This window comes from Notolepis coatsorum (assembly GCF_963971535.1).
Source record: "Notolepis coatsorum genome assembly, chromosome: 10".
Lineage (NCBI taxonomy): Eukaryota > Metazoa > Chordata > Actinopteri > Aulopiformes > Paralepididae > Notolepis > Notolepis coatsorum.
Window position 1 is genome coordinate 90,592,433 of NC_140174.1, and position 23,198 is coordinate 90,615,630.

The window sequence follows — 23,198 nt, forward strand, 5'->3', positions numbered from 1 at the left end:
ACTGTTTGTTTATGTTGGCCCGCTCTCCCTACCCACATTTTCCCCTTCAAAATGCAATGATGGAATTGCTTACAGAATAATGGGTTTTTTATTTAAGAAAGTAGACTGGTGAAAGGAACTAGCTGGAAAGACAAAGGTCCCATGGGAGATGGTTTCAAAAGGCGCCTCTGAATATTGCTCTTTTAGCGATTCCACTGTACCTTACCTACCTGTACTTTGTGATAATCTTTTAAGAATCCAAACGACATACCGGTGGTTACGCTGATGGCACTTTGGCTGGAGGGAACCACAATAAGATTCCTTCTTCTAACCGTGGGCAGTATGCACTTTGGCTGGAGGGAACCACAATAAGATTCCTTCTTCTAACCGTGGGCATTATGCACTTAAAAACGTTAGTCAGAAATCATTATCCTGGACACGTTGACGAATACAATTGGAAAGATATTGTCAGCTAATGTTACTGACCAGGTGATTTATTTGTCATGAGTGAATTTTACTTAAGTCTTGTATATTTCAAATTCAGCACAGTTTCAGCACAGGACCCCTGTACTGTATACATGTCGGTGGCCAATTCATTAATGCAAACCATAATTTAAAACGACCCTAACAGTCTGATTCTGACTTCTCGCCATTGCTGGAGAAGTAAAATAATCTACCAGTGCAGTAAGCTAATTTGGCTTGGCAAGAGGTGGCAAGGTTCTCTCTCCTGATTGGATAAAGTGGGAAGGGATACCAGATAATGTATTTTCTGTTTACTCCAGAGCGGAGGGACTGACCAAAAACTCTATACCAGTGATTGGCTGTTGGAATGTAGAAATATTTAACACACATGTTAACAAGAAAACACCACTTACAGCACCTTTTAAAACAAGGGCTTTGTAGATAAACAAATTATAATGTGTATCATGCCTCTAAGCCAGAGAAGACCAACCGACCATGTCATACAGGATGTAATGATGAACATACAACTGCACCAGTAATAAATCTGAGGATGGAATGATATACCGAAGTATAAGAGTGGAAACAGCAGCTACAAATTCCATCGCCATAATCCAAAACATACGGTTATCCTATAACCATAGTTATATGAGTATAGCGAGTGCTCTGCACTCTAGTGAAACTATCCCTTTATCCAATCTAACACTGAATAATTTTTCTCCACATGTACACACCCATCCGCCTGGCCACACCCACATCCGCTCCTCTACATAAGCGGGTCGTGGCCACACTAACAGCTCCTTCCCAAGTCTTTCACCACCGAAGGCGAAGACCACGGGGTCCTCAGTGAGTCAGTGCAGAGCACTCGCTATACTCATATAACTATGGTTATAGGATAACCGTATGTTATATTATCGTATAGCTTACGCTCTGCACTCTAGTGGAACACAGGAGCTGAGCAGAGCGGAAGCTCGACAAATGTACCCGCTGAGGCCCCCCACAACCATCAGAACTGGGCAGGACCCGAGCCCCCGGACCCCCCTAGAGGGGGACGGGAGGGAATCGGATCCGACTGTGCGAAGAGGGTTTAGCACCTCAACGCACAGGGTGAGCATACCGTGGGACTTACCTTCACAGAAGGACCCGCGACCACTCAGGCGCGCATCCCACATGCCTCTAGGGAACGAACGGGATGAAAAAAAACCGTTACAGCCCCCAACATCACAGGGTCAAAGGTCAAGAACCCAACCCTGTGGCAAGGCCGTAGCAGCGGAGCGCGGAGGAGGACCCAGCCCCAGGAACAGCCTGAGGGCCAGGACCCCCCGAAAAAGGGGGCCCGGTGAGGTCAACGATGCCATAGCAGTCACTGATGACACCACCCCCCATATCGCCAGCGTATTGGACAGGGCCCAAATCAAGAGTAGGCCCTTCCCCCCCCTTTGGCACGCTGCCCTGAAGCACTCTAGCTTACTGCACCTGGTATTCCCAGGGGGTCCCCCATCCAAGAACTACCAGGGCCGAACCTGCTTAGTTTCCGAGATCTGACGAGATTGGGCGTGTCCAGGTTGGCATGGCCGTAAGCCCCAAGAGGCTACCCCCCCACAATACTGTGGGGCCAGACGGCGTGCCGGGGAGACAACCCCCAAGGGGGTTGATCCCTTAATCCAGGCAACAGGCCAGAACTCGACCCGTGCCTGGAGCACTGCGGACTAGACAGGCTCCTAAAGGGTCTACTGTAAGAACAGTACCCGGCGGAAGGGGTGTTCGGTATGCTGTGCACCATGTCATGACCTCCACAAACCCGACCCCTCCAGCGGGGTCGAGGTTCAAAGGAGAGGCCGACACAATTGGCAGACGTCATGAAAAATGCGGGGACACACTCTCGGGCAGACGGGGTCAAGCCCGGCCTCAACCCGAGAGTCGACTCTGCTACCAACACACCGGAGAACCAACCACCTCCCTATGTTTAGTTTAACAGGAGGCGGTTGTTCCCTTAACCCACCAAGAAAAACCTAGAAACAAAGTGTTTCAGTTTTCAAAGGGTTAACCCAGGCCAACAGGTCGACGGGAACAAGTCTGGGCCTGGCGGACTGGGACCTACACAGGGATGCCTAGAGCGTTTGACCTCGACAGCCCCCTCCCATCCCTGCCCATCAGGGGGAGGGAGGAGTGAAACAATGGAGAAGGACCAGGCCCCCTAACACAGCGCAAGGTACAACACAGTATGGACCAAGCACGTCACTGTTATCGGCAAGCCGTAGTGGCATACACATGACACACATATCCACGACATCAATCCCCGCGAAGCCCGGACCGACCCAGCATTTCCCCCCGGAAAAGCACAAAGTCCTTCGGGGTACCAGAACAGCAGATCTGCGCCCCGGCGGACAACGGGTTAACTGACTTGGTCCGGTGTGACCAGAACCAGTCCCGCGTCCTAGTCACGCCGCCATCCCCAGTCCTAAGAGGGGGGTAGGTACGCGTGTAGATCTAAAACATCACAGAGGGCGCCACCAAGATGGACAGAACGTGAATGCGCTGCTCCTGGCGGCCCACCTCATGAGCGCCAATGTAATGATCTACTCCGTCATCTCCCCCCGGAGATGCACGTGAGTCATCGAGTCTTGCACTGGCGCTCGGTAGAGATAAAAAATTTCCTTCCTAGTCGTCCGCATAAAAAAACGCCATTTCTATGAATTGGGCAACCAAGGCGCGCCGGCCCAAAACGTAGTTCCACATTGGAAGCACCCAGGGCCAGCGCTATATGCACGTCAAGAACCCGAAACACATCAATGGTGAATTCTAATAAGAAAACACCAGACGACGTTCCCTCCATGCTGTCTGGGACGAGCAGCAGGAAGCCGGTCAATAAGACACAGACATCTTATATGACGCGACTGAGGGCAACCCCGTCAATTCTGCTCCTCACATAAGAGGGGAAGAGAGAACTTCCCCCAGAGAGACCTCCACGTGAGTACAATTGAAAAAGATACATGCAATAATAATTGGGCCAAGCGACCAATGGCACAATACACACTGTAATGGAGAGCAGAGCAGAAAACGAACAGTTTTCGAATGCAACGCATCATCCAACTTTGACAAAGACAGCGGTCTGCAGCACAGAGCCTATAACCTCACGGATGTCTCCTGGCCAATAGGAAACGCACCCAGTGACGTATCCCATGGCCGGGGGGAAATCCTGTGACCCACCCATCCTAACAGGGAGTGGAACCAGGGAACCCCCCCCTCCCCCCACCCCTTCCCCCTCCCTGTGACACGCTGCCCCTCAGCCGACAGGGGAAACTGACAGGCAGGAGGTCCCACCTCCAGGCCAATCAGTAAAGGGGGGGGGGGGGGGGATTTTATCAGCCCACCCCTCATGACCCCTCACCCCTGATACGATGCAACGACAAAGCAGAGCCATGACACCAGTCATAGCGTGCTACATGAAAGCGCATTATACCTGTTAGGGTAACAGCTTCCCATTCTGCACGCCAGCCACAGACGATAATCTCGTCTGTGCAAAAACTGGTTTTATACATGGCACATTCAGGCTCATGTGCGAACTTGCCACCTGAATTTTTACACCTTTATCCTAAAGTAAGAAAAATACAGACCAAGAGAGGGGCCAAGGGCCCTGGTACAAGAGCTACACATGTAACTTCTGTAGGCCAACACCTAACCCAGTTGTGGATTCAAAGCCACGTTTACCTAAACGTGAATACGATACACACAACCCTCCATCACAATAAAAAATGGCAAAAAGTTCACTCTCACTACTGTAAGAGGAACGCAGTTTTTTATGATGAGAGAAGACAAGTCCTCGATTAAGGATTAAGTGCTGGTCACAGGCCTTGCTAAGTCTACATGACAGCGACCAAACAATTTTCAGAGAAATTGCCTCTCTCTAAGCAAGAGCACAACCCCAGCAGAAGCTGAGGGATTTACACCGTATCCCCAAAAATATAGTGAATCAACACACATTTTGTAAACAAAATCATATTTGAGGGGGGGGGGGGGGGGGGGGGGGCAGGGGTAAACCGGGGAATAATTTCACCCACCCCTCACCACCGTACCCCTGATACGACGCCAAATGTGTAGAGTAAAAGCTTTACATCATGCACGCCAGCACAGCCGAAGACCTTATTTGAAACAGGTTTCCCACAGCTCTGCTTATGTGTGAAAAAAACTTGCCACTTGTTATTTTCATCATTACCCTCAAGTAAAGAATAGCAAGCTAAGAAAGGGACTCAGCCCTCGATCATATGCCACTATGCACAGCATTGTAGGGTAACCCAGCCAGTTGTGGGCTCAGCCATGTTGTCTAAACGTTACATGAAGACACACAACTTCTCATCATACAACAAAAAACCCAGTTCATTTTTACTCACGTAAAAAACAACGCTGTTCCTAGGTAGAGAGAAAGGCACAAGCCTTGGCCAACGCTAACCCAAGCTATACAAAGCGACCAAGACAATTCACACACAGCACACGTCGTATCTCCAAATGTAGTGAAGTAACATATGTTTTTTAGACAAAGACATCGTTATTAATAAAAACATTCGGGAGGGGAAGGAAGGAAGAGTGGGGTAATGTCCAATGGACACCTTACCTGCACCAAGGAACGCAGGACGAAAGGCCGCAACACAGGTTGGTCCACCACGTCGACGAAGGCCTCTCGCTGGCTAGGCCAGAAGAAGCAATGGCCGGAGCCTCGCTCTGGCGTGACGCCCCCCTCCTGCAGCCGGTCATGGCACAGGCCCGACGACATCTTCTGCCAAAGATGATGTTATAGTCAGAGTGCCAGGGCCTGCTATTCTCACGGCTACGCCAATGGTTGTAGCACAAGCTAAACAGCTAACTCTAGGATAACTGATAGCATCAAGCTAACGTTCCCAGCCGAGCACAGCCAGCAGCTAACGTCGTAGCTAAACAGCTAACTGGCTAACAGTTAGCTCAACCCGGCTATCGCTAACCACTAGCTGAATGAATGAATGAATGAAAACTTTATTTAACGCTCACGCAGAAGCAAGCTAAGCGGCTACTACTGAAAACTGTACGACATGAGAAAAGCAATACAGGCCAACACTTCAGACAGCCGCTGTCTTTTCCTCTTCTTATCCGAAGAAAAAAGGTGAAAAGGCACAGAGGTGTTGGCAGCAAGCCCCTCGTTGTACGCGGGCTATAGCCGACCTGAGCATGGAGCTATTCTCATAACGAAACACCAAGCTCACCTCCCTCGCACCGGGTGTTTTTCATCTTGAAAATCGGGGCCAGCACGGCGACAGTGGGTATCCGTTTGTCCAGAGACACGGGGAATTGAACCGCAGATTCGGAATCACGGTCCCAGGAAAACAAAGCTAGGACTTCACTTGAGGAGGAGCTAATGTTATCGTGGGGCATCAAACTAGAACCCCCTCCACGCCGCTAAGGGGCAGCGAAAAGGATCCTAGCCTGGAGCCGACTTTCGTAAGCTGTGTAGTTGACCCCCCACAACTGACACACCTGGTGCCCCCGTCGCAAAAAACATCACCCGCCCAGAGAGGCCATCAGCCCTCACATGGCCGATCGCCTCCCAAGCAAAGTGTCCAGCTTCAGAGCCGGAGGCAATGCCGGCGGGGATTGCTCAGTGATGCGAGCCCCTAATGCAAAGCGCCGGTGGAGGTCAGAATGATCATCTTCTAGACACTCCGGTGGCGAGGACATTATCGCTGTATTTCCTCGAAAAATAGTGAGAGAGAAAACAAAGATATAATGTCAACGCAGCTCCTTTTCTCCAATAACGTAACTCCTTTCCAATAACTATTTCGGCACTAAACTAAAGTGGTGTATACAGTCACTTTTCGGTCGTGAAAATAGGGAAGGAGCTGTTAGTGTGGCCACGACCCCGCTTATGTAGAGGAGCGGATGTGGGTGTGGCCAGGCGGATGGGTGTGTACATGTGGAGAAAAATGATTCAGTGTTAGATTGGATAAAGGGATAGTTTCACTAGAGTGCAGAGCGTAAGCTATACAATAATATAACTGCCAAAACTGCTTCAACATTGATCTGTTATGTTTTGTGTTTTTTTTGTTTCCTCAGACCTGAGCCACCCAGCCTTGGACAGACCAATGGAATCAGTTCTCCAGAACAGCTCACTGGACGTTTCCAGGTTAGGCCTGTTATTGTATAGTCTGTGCCTCTGCCTTCTATATGGGTTTATATGCCTTCTATATAAGTCTGGTAATTTATACATGGTTTCATTTCGTTTCAATCTTGAGGATCATTCAGACCAAGCTCTTAATTACAATGAAGACGTAAAAACACAAAATAAAGACAAGGAAAAAGAAAATCAGCTTAGATAAATTAGACGATGAATAAATAAGACAAAAAACGAAAAAGAATCAGCAAGAGTTGAAGATAAGTCCACGAAGCTGCAGGCATTGAAACAAAAAGCTGACTTTCCAAGCTCAGTCTGCACTCTAGGGACCTTAATTTGTATTCTGTAACTCTATTGATGTCAGACCCACTCACAGTCAACATATGCAAATCATTGTAAACAATATCTCTATTCAGAGAACATCATGAATTTAGTTTTGCTTGCATTCGTCTTGCAGAGCATTAAATGAGAGTTGCAGGTTTTCAGTGGCCAAATGTACAGAGTCTGCAATAATAATAATAATAATTCATTTAATTTATATAGCGCTTCTCAATAACCCGAAGTCGCTGACAGTAGTCGGGAGCAAGAGTACAAACAAAGAAAGGAAAGCAAAGAAACAAAAACAAAGAAACAACAAAGAAACAAAAACAAAAGGAACATGAGACCATGGGGGGAACAGGGGAGACAGCATGATGGCACAAAAAAGACTGGAGACAGACATCAATCAGGTTGGAGGGGAGGGGGGGGTTTAAGGGTGGGGGGGGGTTGAAGGCAAGGGAGAACAGGTGGGTTTTGAGGCGAGCTTTGAAGGTGGAGAGTGTAGGGGAGTCTCTGATGGACTGGGGGAGGGAGTTCCAGAGTCGGGGTGCAGTACGAGAGAAGGCCCGATCTCAGAAGTTTTTAAGCTTGGATGTTGGGACAGTGAGGGAGGCAGTGGAGGAGGACCGGAGGGAACGGGTGGGGCAGTAGGGAAGAAGGAGATCAGTCAGGTAATACAATAGACAATAGTGTCATCCACATAAAGATGAACTTGGATCCTTCTTCACTGGAAGTCTCCTCCCCCACCAATCTGGACTCGGTGGCTGAGAGGTGATGCAGAAACCTCAGACTCACAATGCGAGACTCCTCAAATTACTTAGAAAAACAGTCTATTTATTATTAAGGAAAAAAGCTAATAAAAATATGTTTGAAAAAAATGATGAACTTGACATCCACTCAAAGAAAATATAATGGTAAATAAGACTGGACCTAGGATTGATCCCCACTAGGATACCTTTTGTAATGGGCAAGAACTCTGACTGGAAATTCCCAGTTTTCACACACTGAAGCCTCTCAGATCAATAACTCTGAAACTAACCACAAGCAATTTATTTTATTATCTACCGTACTTTTCGCACTATAAGCCGCACCTGAATATAAGCCGCAGCAGCTAAATTGAATGATGTGTACATATATAAGCCGCACTGGATTATAAGCCGCAGGTGTTTTAATTTTTTATTACCATATGTAATTAGCATTGGGACACAATACTGTCAGACAAATAACAAGAATTAACTCATTTACAAGTTGTATTAAGTTTAGCAAATAAGGGAACAGATAAATAACATTTCAATGCAGTCAAAAAAGCAATATTTAGATTTTTACATTTTCGGGTTTGGTCACGTCGAGTCACAATATAAGCCGCACCGTTATATAAGCCGCATGGTCGAAAAATGGGGAAAAAAGGTGCGGCTTATAGTCCGAAAAGTACGGTATTTAACCTTTATTTAACCAGGCAGATCAATTAAAAACAACTTCTGATTTGCATCAACACTGTGTAGTCTATTTAAAAGGAGAGAATGGTCAACTGTATCGAATGCTTTTGATAGATCTACAAATACTGCAGCACAATGTTTTCTTTCATCTAGGGTGGATTTACAACTGACGTTGTGTGCTGTGCCTATGTTCACAATAGTAATACCTCATCCTTCTGTTATTTTGCACATGTACAATGTGTTATATAAATATATACAATAAGCTATACCTGGAGGTCCTAATGGGATACGTAACACTGTAAAGCCATACCGTACCTTACATACAGACTCTGGGTCTGCTTTTGCCATGTAATGGGACCTCTCTGTTTATCAAGGATTTACGACGGGTAAAGATGATGACGTGGAAATGAGACATTCTGGTGATGGCGCGTAGCCCCCGAGCCCTTGAGGGTCCGTAAAATCTGGGAGAATTTGGAGAGAATGCAGTAAATCTGTGGTGGTTCCTGTGTTTTATTGGGACACAGGACTGCTCCCGGATCCCAGGGGTAGCCTGTAAGGATACAAGCTCAAGGCTAAGGTCCGGGATATAGCCCCTGTCTTCAATCTACACAAGGATATTGAATAACAGGCGCGTTAGTTTTCTTTATTCCAGGATGTGCCGCTCGGACCTGACTGTTCCTCATGCGATTCTTATCGCGAACGTCACACAAGGGGTTACTCCGTATGCAACCCTATTAACCATCTACATCCTAAGTCACTGTCCTATTGGTGAAATGTAACCGGTGCGTTCAATGTGACTCGGTGTCTCGTAGGAGGCGGTACTGGTGAGTCGAGATGAGAACCAGAACTATAGAGAGTACACCATCTCCAGCCCCGCCTCGCTGTCCCCCGGACCCTACTCCCCAGAACCTCCCGGCAGCCCCGACGGCAAGAGGGACAGGCTGACGCCCACCAGCAACAAGAGGTACTCGTCACCCGGGTCTAGAATAGTTTCTCCCAAATTCTTTATTTTAATTTTTTTTCACTTTTTCTCCTTCTATTTTTTTCTCCCATCCCAATTACCCGCTGTGCCAATTCTCCCCTCCCCTGTCTTGAACGTTGCTCGCATATGCCCCACACTAACCGGTTGTATGGAGGATAGAAGCCTTGCATCACGTGTCCCCTCCGATACACGAGGAGGCAGCCTGTCACATCTTTTCACCTGCCAGCGCGGACTCTCATTGGTGAGGTGTAACGTGTGGGAGGCTCACACTACCCCTGCCATTTCCTGTCTCTGCTGTGCAGGCGCCCCAACCGACCTGTAGGAGTCGCTGTCCACAACGTCCAAATGACCACCCATCGACTTCCACCCGCCAACTCTGCCAATTGAGTTAGTATGACGACTGGTCCAAGCCGGAGGCAACGCCGACAGCCGGAGTCGAACCCGGTGTCTCTTGCGTTGGTGACGAGTGCAATGTCCGCTGCGCCACCCAGCCGCCCCTCCCAAAACCTTTTTCATGTCAAGGACCCCTCAGTAGATACACAGCCAGGCCATGGACCTCCCTGTACTACGATTTTGTCCAACTGTCGGTAGAGAGAATGAATAGTCTGAATAGTCATTCTTACACATTCTCTCATTATACTAAGTCTTCTTCAAGGACCCCTATGGGTTGCCGGACCTCACTTCTCCCATCGGACTGCAGTACATGGCATTATTAGGGTGTAAACGAGCTTTCAAGTATGCATTCAGATAGTGATGACTATTTTAGAGGAACTGCTGAATGATATGTTGGAGCTCTTAAATAACACATTCAATAGTTCTCTGTCTTTTACAGGGAAAACAGGATCTTATTTAGAATCTGTTTACTGTTTAGACAAGCTAGGTCTGGACAAGGGGTTGCGATAAGTGCTCCTTTGACTCAAAAATGAGCCCAGAGTGAATAGGTACAAGAGTAACAGACAGAAAGTGGAGCCATGGGATTGTGCTCCAGCAACAAAGGATGTGCACAGGATATCACATTCCACTGTTTTCATTCACGCCAACAAAAGACCAGGCCGTGGAACATTCACCACTCTTATTCTCTCTGTGTGCCATTTTGGAATTCTCCTGGGTCATTTTGTAGGTCACAGTTCATGTCCAGTACCTGTCTAGAATTGTAAAATGCCTTGCCCCACTATCGGTTCACTTTGAATATTCATAATGATAGTACACACATGTCTTTTTAGCATGTTTACATTAGTGATTGTGAACGGTTGTTATGCATTTAGGTACACCGTTAAAAGTTTCCATTGAGCACCATAGTAATTATTCTTGATTAGTGTAATGCTGTACATGATTCATTAACCTGTTTCTCTTTATTGAATAGCATCCAGCTGCGTTCTTGGTCCCCAGAAGAGAAGAGTCGCAGACTATCCAGACCGCTCTCACAGGTTGGTCTTTTACTGTTTTTGATAAGGTGACCTTTTCCTAATGGCTTTTGCTCCTGTGCGATTTCCAGTAAAAAAAATAAAAGAGGAGAAAAAAGGACCGCTTTGTGAGACTCAACGGAGGAGCGTTATGAGCCTTAAAGGAACACGCCAACAATTTGGGAAATTAGCTTACAGTCTTCTCTAGAGAGAGGCAAGAAGTTTCCTCTCTATGCGTTCAGTAGAAAGCTATCTGGCTGCAGGTTAGCCTAGCTTAGCACAATGAATGGAAGCGGACATGGCCGGTTAGCCTTCGGGAGAGGTGTTAGTTGGACAATGCCTAGGCTAACCGGTCATGTCCTCTTCCATTCATTGTGCTAAGCTAGGCTAACGTGCAGCCTAACATGCAGCCAGATAGCTTTCTACTGAACGCACAGAGAGAAAACTGGTATCTATCTTCTTGTCTCTCTCTGGAGTTGGCATGTTCTTTTAAAGGGGACTACCACTGAAGATGGTAGTCCTTTTTGCCTGAGGACGTTTCTGTGTCTCCTCTAACCATAAACGAGAGACACTGCTCTAAAATAAAATAAAAGATTACTGGATAACTCAGATTGCAATGATTACTGAACAAGTTCAGACAAACATGATGAGCAAAGCCTGTCTCCCGTCAACTGTGTGTACAACAGCAGTCACAGGCTGTAGATCAGTTAGACATCACAAGTTAAGAGTTTTGGCTCTCTGGTCTTTTATCTGTCAACAAGTGTTCTTCATGTTGACAAATACTGATTTGTCTGTCCGAGGTCATAACATCTTTAAATTATCGCTGTTCCTCCTTTTTAATCGCTCAGTGTTTGTGCCATTGGAAGACGCTCTATAAAGGGAGTGTGGGGCAGGATGCAGGCAGGAAAATATGACATTTTTATAGCCGAAGCAGAAGGAAGTGTGCGAGTGTACCGAAAGGTCAATGATTGAAAAATATTTGACATTAAACCGAACCACCAATCTGGCAGCGATTAGTTAAAAAAGAGCAAGAAAGAGAACAATTGGCTTCCGGGCAAAACAACGGCCTTAACCTTTCAGCGGCCTGCACGGAGAGGGCGACTCATTAGCGTAATCGTCCTTTCTCTCGCTGATCGGTAAAACATGGTCTCGGGGTTATCAGCGGATTGCTGCGTGAGCGCTGCTTATTAACTGTTCCCAGTGGTGGAAGAACTACACAGTTCCTTTTACTTAAGTAAACGTAGATATACCCAGATAAATGTGTACTCTGTACTTAAGTATCTAAAGTAAAAGTATGTGTTCTGCATGACGTTTGTGTATTCCAGTGCTTGGGAGCATTCAACCCTCCATCCGTTGACCTCTAAGGTTATGTTGAAGTGGTGTGTGGTACAGTTATGCTGCTCTGATTAAAGGTCATGTTAAAGTGGCATGTGATCCAGTTCTGCTGCTCTGATTAAAGCTCATGTTAAAGTGGTATGTGGTCCAGTTCTGCTGCTCTGATTAAAGCTCATGTTAAAGTGGTATGTGGTCCAGTTATGCTGCTCTGATTAAAGGTTATGTTAAAGTGGTATGTGGTCCTGTTATGCTGCTCTGATTACGTCTTCTTGAAGTTGACAGGCTTCACATGTGAAAGTATATACTTCATACATTCTTGCCATGCTTTCTATGCAAAATATTTTTCTTCAAAGTAACTAGTAACTGAGGGGTTCAGATAAATGTAGTGGAGTAAAAAGTACAATATTTTCTTTGAAATGTAGTGGAGTAAAAGTATAAAGTTCCCTGAAATTAAAATACTTGTGTAAAGTACAAGGAGCTTGAAATTGTACTGAAGTACAGTACTTGAGTAAAAATACTAGTTACTTTCCACCATTGACAGTAACAAAACGGAGAGAGAAATAGAGGAAGGGAGGCGTCTGTAAGGACTTCAGAGTTGAAGAGAGGGAATTCTGCTGTGGGAAAGTTCATCATGAGATATTCCAGCTATGCCTCGCCGCTTCATCCCACTGGTCCCGCTGAAGGCCCGACATGGGGGATGATGGGGCGGGGAAACGCACCCAGGACCTTTTTAACGGCTCAGGGAATTCCAGTCATTCTTTGCTAAGTTCCGCGGACATTGTATGATGTTAGATAAATATGGCCCTTTTGGCCGCAGGGACTGAAACTTCCAAAACATTCAAGTTGTCCATGTAAGGAGCCGCCGTCTTATAAGGGGGCCATTTTGAAATGCCCTGATTGGCTTCGGTAATTCCTCGACTTGTTTACATGATGGATGAGATTTGGATCCGGTGTGGCACGCTACGCTGTGCAGTCTCTGAGAACTATAGCCTGCGTCAACGTCGTTTTGATCCCGTCCACATGAGGGGGGGGGAAAGAACACTGACCAGTCTAGCCATTTGGACTGCATTTATATAGAGCTTTTATCCAAAGCGCTTTGCAACTTATGCCTCACGTTCACCCATTCACACACCAACAGCAGAGGCAACCATGCAATGTGCCAACTTGCTCATCGGGAGCAATTAGGGGTTAAGTGTCTTGCTCGAGGACACTTCGACACACTGCCGGGAGGAGCGGGAATCGAACCCAGGAACCTTCTGATTACCAGACGACCACCTCCTAAGCTTTTAGTGTAACCAAGGGGTGTTTTTCGGTCCTCCAGTCATTATTTCCCCTTGCCAGTTTCGAAGTGATCTGTTTATTTTCTTTAGCGAGATAGATCCAGGTCCAGATCCAGAGATTGGCCAGGTCTTGCTCGAAAAAGAGATTTTTGATCTCAAGTGACTACCTGGTCAAACAAAGGTTAAATAAAAGATCAGGTCCTGGTGAGCTGCATTCTTTTAAGAATAGTAAAGATTCCTCATCTCTTCTAATGTGATTTAATGTCTTAATAACTCTTCTAGGTGATTTAAAAGGCACTTGAGGCATATCGTCCGTCTCCTTCCAAGTTTTTAAGGTAGGGAGGGCGCAGGGAGGGCACAGGGGGTGGCTAAGTGTGCGCGCCGTGCAGACATCAATCAATGCTCTCCGATTGGCTCTCCGCGTAGACGGATCCTTAACGCCGCGTACGGGTTAAGCGGCGTTCAGCCGGGTGCATTGGAAGCGTGTACGTCCCAGCTGAGCCTAGGGGGGGGGGGGGGGGGGGGTGTTGCCCGAGGCAGAGGCGAGAGGAGCGGAGACTATAACTGTCTTGTTGGCTGAGAGCTTCATCTGCGAGCCTGATGGAATGCACTGCTAACATGCTCCTTCGTCATGGCTAGTCGTCTGGGGCAGGCCCTGCATGTTTGTGGTATTTATGAAGGCAGGTGGGCCAAAGGGCCTTGAACCTTTGCTCAGAATGCTGGAGGGGGAGTTCTTTTCCTTTTTTTCCCCTCTTCCCACTTTCAAAATCACTTCTTGTCCCTCGTTTTTCTTCCAGAGTTGGAGACCTCGCTCACTCTTTGGGAACATTACATTCCTTCCGTCTCTCTACTCTCCAATGTCAACTTTCATTTATTTTTTTTGTTTTCCCCCCTCAACTCTTCAACCAGCGGCTTGGAATAAATACAGAGTCATATGTTCATTTTAAGAGGAATGCTGTTTGACTTAAGACATCTTATATCTGTGTTATGTTGACATGCAGTGTCGGTCCAGGCCCTCTACAGACTGCCTGCATCCTCTCTTCATCCTCCCCTTCTGTCAAGCTCTTTCCATGGGGGGGGGGGAGAAGAAGCTGTGTTCCCTGTGGCTAACAGGCCCTTCTGTTTGCTAGCGTCCAAGCCCAGTGGAAGAGAGTGGGATTTGGCCTCTTTCTCCGGAGGATGTCTTCCTCGTTTAGAAGTGTGACGGGCCTCCCCCGTCCCAGCGTGGAGGGATCAGTGAGTGGAGGCCTTTCAGAGTTGCTCAGTGGGGAAAGCGTCTGGGAAGAGCCCTGCCGCGGGACACTCTGTGCGTTGTGCTTTGCTCCGGCTGGCAGGAACACAGCCGCCCCAGTGAGCGGCGAGGCAGGGGCCTCTCTGACAAGTCCCTCTGTCCTCCCTAAGAGGCGCAGAGTGCTGCCGTATCAGGTAATCTCTCTCTCTCTCTCTCTCTCTCTCTCTCTCTCTCTCTCTCTCTCTCTCTCTCTCAAAAGCGTCTAAAAAGGCCTTTTCCGACCCCTGTTTTGGCTCCCGGAGTGAGCAGAGTGGGATGCGCAACTGGATCCTTCGTATGCCGCGGTGTTGGATGTCCTGAGAAAATGCCCTGGACAATAGTGGCTGTGATGGCCGGGGCTCTGGATGGCTGCTGGTGTTTTACCCCGGCGTCACAAGGCCTGTCGTTGTGTGATGTGTGGAGGGGGAGGGGGACGACGACACTAGGGAGGCCCTATATGCTGGTTCCAATCTGTACTTAAACCATCACACCCCTCTGCAGTTCCCCAAGGCTGGTCCAGTACAGCAATTCCCTTTGTGCCCAACCGAGTCTAGGAGAAGAATGAGCCAGGAAGGAAGACTGCTGGGAAATGTTTAATACTAAAAAAATAAGTTTAAATGTAGCTCAGAAAACCAGATATAATCTGGCCATATAGATTAAAAACGTAATTGGGAAGACTTTGGACCAAGATCTTACAACTGACGTCAATGCATAAAAGTATGTATTGCGGTCATCGGATGAAGACTATTTCCTTTTCACAGTAGTTTTGGTGCAGTCTCTTGGCAGGGAGCCGTCTTTAGTCGGCTTCGTAATGCCCCCCCTTCCCTTAAGTCCTTTACGTCTCATGTTGTCATGGTATGACGTGACTGGCTGGTGTTTTATGGGCAAGCTTATCTGCTGGCCTTACCACCATGACAAAATAAAAGAGGCCTGTACCAGGATCCTGGGAGCCGGGCCCATCATCCACCTTCAGAATCCAGAGCGAAAGCTGGAGCATCTGTTTATAACATCAGGAAGTGACCGCAACGGAATCCCCGTCGAGATGATGAGCAGGGGCCAAAAAAAAAGGCAATCCGCTTTTCACGAGAACCGAGACCAGTCACTGGGCCGTCAGGGACCCGGGGCTCCTAGCCTCCACTTTGAGGTTCCTGAGGGTTGCCACAGTGGGTTGCCTCATCCCACGCCGGGGACGGGGTGGTTACTGTATAAATAGCCCCCCTGGTGCAGGACGCTCGGCCACTGCAGGGTGACGGGTCAGTGTGGGGGGCCCATGCAGGACCAGAGGGTGCTCTCCCTTCCTGACCTTGGCTGGACGACATGTATCCCTGAGCTGTTTTATCCAGGCATGTCATCTATCTCGCCGCCCCACCCCTCCGTCCATCCATCCATCCATCCAGCCTGCCTTCGCCCATCTATTCTATAGTCGGTCCATTCGTCTATCCGTCTCCGTCCACCCGCACCTCCCTATTGGCAGGGCGGCTCGAAGCAGGCCAGTCCTGCACGCCAGCTACTGGTCGCACCCCGTCTATTCTGGGGCACTGTGGCTGAGCGGAGTGCAAAGCTGTGGTTATGGCTGTGGAGCAGAAAGAGAGACTCGGGGGGGGGGGGGGGGGGTGGGGGGTTCGGAAATAGAAGTATCAATTTCTTGTTTGTTTTTCTTTCAGACGAGGTCTATATTTCAAATGACACTCTAGTGTTAGATGAAGCTTTTTATTTTTAGAGCCATTGACTCCTGGATGGAAGACTCCAGTGAGTCTTTCCCCCCTAATGGCTTCTCTTCACCATCACCGTGCAGAGGTCGAGAAGAAGGTGGTTGACATGATGAGCGGAGCTGTTGTTTGGCTTGGCAGACGCGCAGCGCGCTGTCTGACGGGGGCAGGGCAAGCCGAGCCAGCGCGGGGCCGGTGGTGGTGGTGTGGTGTGGGTGTTTTCTCTCCTCCTCTGAGTGGACGCCGGAGCGAGGCCTTTTCACATGGACTCTAGTCGTTAAGCCGGGGTCCATTGTGGCCCCTGTCCTGGCGGCATGCCTCCCCTCATCCCCGCTGATTGATCAGCACGGCTGTTTTTATTTCCCCCCGAAGTGGAAAAGCAAACTGGGCCGCTTCTGATTTCCCCCTGGGCAACGCACACTTATGGGGGGAACGCTCGCCCTGTTCGCTCTTTATTGGGGGGAAACGTTGGCCTAAGAGACATGCGCCATTTTCTTATTTTTTTTATTGGTTAGCACTGTTTACGAAGGTGGTTTGAGCGGCGTGTCAACATTCCGTAAATTGTTGTCAAGGTAACTGTGAGAATAACTGCCCCTTGGTAATTGGCCCAACAAAAAACACACACACACACACACAGAATATATCCTCTAGGTTTACTGAGGACTTGGTTTGGGATAATGGGTTACTATGGCTCCATTTGTTTGTCATAAATCATAATTGTTGAGCTGATGAAACCCCCCTCCCTCTGCAAGCTAAACACTAAAGAACAATTCTGCTAGAGTCAGAGACTGTAAATGTCACTCCTACTGACTTCTGATCAGATTTACGCTTGGGCCACTACACTAAAAAAGATCCCTTTTAAAAAATACAAGTACGAGGCAGTACTTCATCATACTCAGAGGTATATTAAGTTATATCACAGCACAGCACGCCGGTATATCATACTGAACGTTTACTGCACCTCTGTGTGAAAACCATACAGTAGATGGAGAAAGTCCAGGTGGCCCTCTGTCAGTTGGTTTAGTATATACCGTGGCTAATTAATGGTGCGGAGATCCTGTCAGGTTCATTAACCGTTAGATACATTTAGACTGAACCCTGTCCTCTCTCTAAAGTAGGTGCCTTGACGGGAGATGAGCTGTTCGTAAAACGGAAAGGTTTCCCTTTCCCCTCATTTTCACATCTCACTAACACACAATTCCAAAAGCCAAACATTCTTAATAATTGTTTTGCATCGCCAATTAGTATGCTCTGTCTAATCTCCTGGCAGTTTCCTCTCCTTGTAAACATCAGAATCAGAAAGGTCTTTATTGCCAAGTAGTTTTCACATACAAGGAATTTGATTTGGTCGTGTTTGGTGCGACATCAACGGACAGACAATAACGGACAGATAATAAAATAAAGCTGCGATAAAATAAGATGGAATATAAACTAAATTAAAATAGAAGCACAATAGAATATAATTATAAAATAAAAATGGGCCAGGGCTGTACAACTGTGCATGATGTGGTCCCCTCCATTGTTAGCCATTGTGTTTTAAGAAAAAGGTGGATGCGTCGATCATAAATATAAAAAAAAAAGTGCGGCTAAAGTTCGGCAATTCTAACCCAGAGCCGTAAGGAACTCCAGATGTCTAATGAGCTTGAGATGCTGCTTACAGTCGGAGCCTTGTGGGTAATTTTAATAGGGACGAAAAATGTGTTGCTCACAGCTTCGCGCACGGGTAAACAAACTGTGAACCGCATGCTCCTTCTTTTTGCCTGTGCCTTCTGGTGGCGGAGTGCGCTACCCCGCCCCCCCCCCCCCCCCCCCCCCCCCCCCCGAGCTCAACACCGCATACTGTACACCACGATCCTCACCGCTATCACATGAGAAGGCTTTCGTCACAGGAGTCTAAAGGTATTCGCCATAATATGTCTGGAATGATCTTGTGTGAGAGAGAGCCTGCGGTGAGGACATTGCTACAATACACAGATTTACAAGTCCAGAGATTATGGAGTACCTACGTACACATGTACCACTACCTGATGTATCTACGATATCGACGACTCTTTTCCTGGATGCGTTTACTTGCGTTAACGTCACGGGCATATTGGTTGTGGGTGCTGGGCATGTAGTTGTAGCCCCACAGGCGATATGTGGCACAAAACCCCAGCCTTGTCACACAATTGACAAAACCACATGAATTGCATGTGGAGTTTACTCACAGTCATCCTGTTGTCTCCATCTCTCTCTCTCTCTCTACTGCTCATTTGGCCTCTAATCTGCTACATATGGTCTATATCAGGAGCTCTGATGGTGTGTGGCCGTGATGAGTGGTAGAGACTGAGGGGGAGGGTGGAGGAGTCCACGTCTGTTATTAACACTGCTGGCATACAGGAGGATCTCTCGTACTGTAAGCCATGTTATTGAACACTATAGTGGATAAGCCCAGGCCACTGACTACAGGTTCCCTCGTACTGTAAGCCATGTTATTGAACATTATAGTGGATAGGCCCAGGGCATCTTTCTATATGAGTATATGATGTAAGTTTAGGCTTGTGTGTGTGTGTGTGTGTGTGTGTGTGTGTGTGTGTGTGTGTGTGTGTGTGTGTGTGTGTGTGTGTGTGTGTGTGTGTGTGTGTGTGTGTGTGTGTGTGTGTGTGTGTGTGTGTGTGTGTGTGTGTGTGTGTGTGTGTGTGTGTGTAGGTGTGTGTGTGTGTGTAGGTGTGTGTGTGTGTGTGCGTGTGTGCACTGAGACAATATGCGTTCTGGCAGGTTGCAGTGCTGTCAAGGTCAACTTTATTTATATAGCACATTTAAAACCAAACGATGTTGCACCAAAGTGCTTTACAATATGAAAACTGAGAAATACAAAAAATACAGTATACACAAAATCAAAAGATACAATACATTAAACAATCACGACACGACCGGGATGTATGGCTTAACAAGCCTCAAGAAGCCAAAACAAGTGAGTCTTCAGCTGTACTTTGAACATCTCTAGGGTCTACTCTGGGCAGACCTAATTTGCAGTGAAAGACGGTTCCACAACTTAGGGGCAGCCACTGCAAAAGCTTGTCGCCTTTTGTTTGTTTTCAACCTAGACCTTGGGACATCGAAAAGTAATTCATTGGATGACCTCCAGCTGGGGTGCAAACATGGAGAAGTTCAGCTAGGTACTGAGGGGCCAGACCATTCAATGCCTTGAACACAAACATCCCAATTTTTTTTTTATAAATCCTGAAGCGAACAGGGAGCCAGTGCAGGGAAGCCAGCACTGGTTTAATGTGTTCACGCTTCTTTGTGCCAGTCAAGAGGCGTGCATCAGCGTTCTGCACTAGCTGTAGGCGTCGCAGGGAGAGTTGGTCTAGACTGAGCTGTCATAGGGTTTCATAGTGTTTTGACCTGGCAGGTTGTTACAGTGCTGTCATAGGGTCTCATAGTGTTTTGACCTGGCAGGTTGTTACAGTGCTGTCATAGGGTCTCATAGTGTTTTGACCTGGCAGGCTGTGTTGCAGTGCTGTCATAGGGTCTCATAGTGTTTTGACCTGGCAGGTTGTGTTACAGTGCTGTCATAGGGTCTCATAGTGTTTTGACCTGGCAGGCTGTGTTGCAGTGCTGTCATAGGGTTTCATAGTGTTTTGACCTGGCAGGTTGTTACAGTGCTGTCATAGGGTTTCATAGTGTTTTGACCTGGCAGGTTGTGTTACAGTGCTGTCATAGGGTCTCATAGTGTTTTGACCTGGCAGGTTGTTACAGTGCTGTCATAGGGTTTCATAGTGTTTTGACCTGGCAGGTTGTGTTACAGTGCTGTCATAGGGTTTCATAGTGTTTTGACCTGGCAGGTTGTGTTACAGTGCTGTCATAGGGGTTCATAGTGTTTTGACCTGGCAGGTTGTTACAGTGCTGTCATAGGGTTTCATAGTGTTTTGACCTGGCAGGTTGTGTTACAGTGCTGTCATAGGGGTTCATAGTGTTTTGACCTGGCAGGTTGTGTTGCAGTGCTGTCATAGGGTCTCATAGTGTTTTGACCTGGCAGGTTGTGTTGCAGTGCTGTCATAGGGTTTCATAGTGTTTTGACCTGGCAGGTTGTTACAGTGCTGTCATAGGGTTTCATAGTGTTTTGACCTGGCAGGTTGTGTTACAGTGCTGTCATAGGGTCTCATAGTGTTTTGACCTGGCAGGTTGTGTTGCAGTGCTGTCATAGGGTTTCATAGTGTTTTGACCTGGCAGGTTGTGTTACAGTGCTGTCATAGGGTCTCATAGTGTTTTGACCTGGAAGGTTGTGTTACAGTGCTGTCATAGGGTCTCATAGTGTTTTGACCTGGCAGGTTGTGTTACAGTGCTGTCATAGGGTCTCATAGTGTTTTGACCTGGAAGGTTGTGTTACAGTGCTGTCATAGGGTCTCATAGTGTTTTGACCTGGCAGATTGTGTTACAGTGCTGTCATAGGGTCTCATAGTGTTTTGACCTGGCAGGTTGTGTTACAGTGCTGTCATAGGGTCTCATAGTGTTTTGACCTGGCAGGTTGTTACAGTGCTGTCATAGGGTCTCATAGTGTTTTGACCTGGCAGATTGTGTTACAGTGCTGTCATAGGGTCTCATAGTGTTTTGACCTGGCAGGTTGTTGCAGTGCTGTCATAGGGTCTCATAGTGTTTTGACCTGGCAGGTTGTGTTGCAGTGCTGTCGTAGAGTTTCATAGTGTTTTGACCTGGCAGGTTGTTGCAGTGCTGTCATAGGGTCTCATAGTGTTTTGACCTGGCAGGTTGTGTTGCAGTGCTGTCGTAGAGTTTCATAGTGTTTTGACCTGGCAGGTTGTGTTGCAGTGCTGTCATAGGGTCTCATAGTGTTTTGACCTACAGGACAGCCTATGGCGACCATGTTAATGGGTTTCTAAACACTGTGGTGTCAGAACACAGCTGGAGTTCACGCCCCCTCAGGGCTTTAGGGGGTAAGCGCTCAGCCCCATAGGTCCTGCCTTGTCACCACTCACCAGGCATACCGGCACTCTGGCCAGGGGGGGGGGCCCAGGCCTCCCACAACACGGCTCTATTGGGATATGAACCCAATTAAAGGGGGTAAAGAATTTTAATTATACTAATTGTGTCGCAGAGAACTGCCATTGTGTTTCACCATACATCATGTTTGAAACGGCGTGTGGACACAGCAATGCACCATTGATCAAGGGCATAATTATAAGGCAGGGCCTATCGGTGACATCGGATAAAGAGCAGGTTAGTCCGAGCCTCGGGTCTTCACACAGGACCTCCGCGCATCTACACTGTTGGCTATAGGAAAACAATATACACACGGCTAGTCCTGTTTCATCCCTGCCCAGGACGTCCGGCCCAGTGTCCCCAGCCTCATGGCGCTACAGCAGCCGAGTCCACGGAGGGAGATGCTAAATCGCATGGGTATAACTTATAAGTACCTTCATGCTGCAGCGGCCAAAGTGTCCCAAAATAAAGGCCTCCTCTCTGCATCATCTCCCCCGCGTGCCGCCAGGGCCTGTAATTGAAGCTCCGGGGTGGTGACGACGATGACGCAGAGCGGCCCGGCTGGAGCCAGACGCTGCCAGTGTCCCCGCGGGTCTTGATCTGAAACAGCTGCTGCCGCCGCGGCGCTGTTTCCTGTTTGTTCGCGTCGCCAAGCGGCCAATTTCCGTGTCCGAGAGCACTTCTCTCGTCTGTTTAGATAGCATGCCTTCTCCTTTTCTCCCTTTCAGTCACTCGCTCGATCGTGCTCCAACTTGGCGGTTTTGCGTTTCAGAGTTGTGGGTTAGCAGTGTGTTGGTGGAAAGAGGGTGTGTTGAGATTGTTTGCACGCCTCCATGCCAGTGAAGCGTACCATCAGCTTGTTAAAGTCCCAGTCTGTGATTTCTTTTGGACCATATACCGGTACATGATGTGAGGAATAATAATTCTTTAGAGTTTGATCTGTAGATGGAAAATAAGCTTTTTTGCAATTTTCTTGACCCGTCATGAAGCCGAATGTAGCCTATTTTACTCCCAAACCAACGTAGACTTTTACAGCCACAAAATACAACAAACACAAAAACAATCCTATTTACCTGCCATCTAGTGTTAGTCAGCGTATCGAGGCTAGAAAATGAAAACATGATGTCTCCGTTCCTGTTTCTTATTTTTGGTGATTTGTTTATGTCTGGATCACTGGTCGGGCCTTTAACGGGGCAGTCACTGATTACAGTTCAGAGCGGCTCTAATCAGAGCTTCCTCTACCCTCTGGCCACAGGAACCAGGAAGTTCCCCTTCACTCTCCCCAGTCTCTCCCTCTCCCAGACAAATAACCACTTGTCGCAGGTGTCTCTCGCTCCCACGGTAGAAATAGCTTCCTTATGCAGTGGCGCCCTTTTTAGGCCGGCTTGCGACTGCGAGAGTCCTGTGGTTTTACGCGGTGCCAACGTGTACCGTTACGCTTTGCTCGCTTCACATCGCTTCGTGTCACATGAAGCGATGTGAAGCGTATAACGATGGATATACAGCTGGGGGAGACCAGCGATGTGCTTTCACTACTTGAAAGGCAGCGGCACCATCGGTCACGTCAAATCATCCCACTGTCTTTAGCTGTGGCCCTCTTGGGGCATAATGTGGTGTGTGTGTGTGTGTGTGTGTGTGTGGAGGGGGGGGGGGGGGGGGGGGGGTTGGCGGTGCCAGGGCCCAATCTTACGCTTAGATTAGAGCCTCTTTACACTTAGATCAGTGTTTTCCATTGGCTTGCAAGGAGTAATGACCATTTTTAGTAGGGATGCACAGATAGGACTTTCCCACTGCCAGAACCAGTTCATAGTGCTAAACTGTATCCATGGGCTGATGGAGAGTACTGACCCAATCCATTACTTTGACTGACCAGTGTCTATAAGATCATTAGTTTGATAGAGATTACTG

At 47.8% G+C, this 23,198-nt stretch overlaps 1 protein-coding gene across 2 annotated transcripts in view; it reads left to right on the plus strand.

Annotated features, from left to right (window-relative positions):
- pdlim2 (PDZ and LIM domain 2 (mystique)) overlaps positions 1–23,198 on the plus strand; it is a 152,450-nt gene that overhangs the window by 98,711 nt on the left and 30,541 nt on the right. For both annotated transcript variants that reach the window (XM_084323430.1, XM_084323431.1), the window contains exons 4-6: positions 6,520–6,589; positions 9,144–9,295; positions 10,677–10,740. In XM_084323430.1, the coding sequence (XP_084179556.1) occupies positions 6,520–6,589; positions 9,144–9,295; positions 10,677–10,740 (286 nt within the window). The remainder of the gene's footprint in view (positions 1–6,519; positions 6,590–9,143; positions 9,296–10,676; positions 10,741–23,198) is intronic.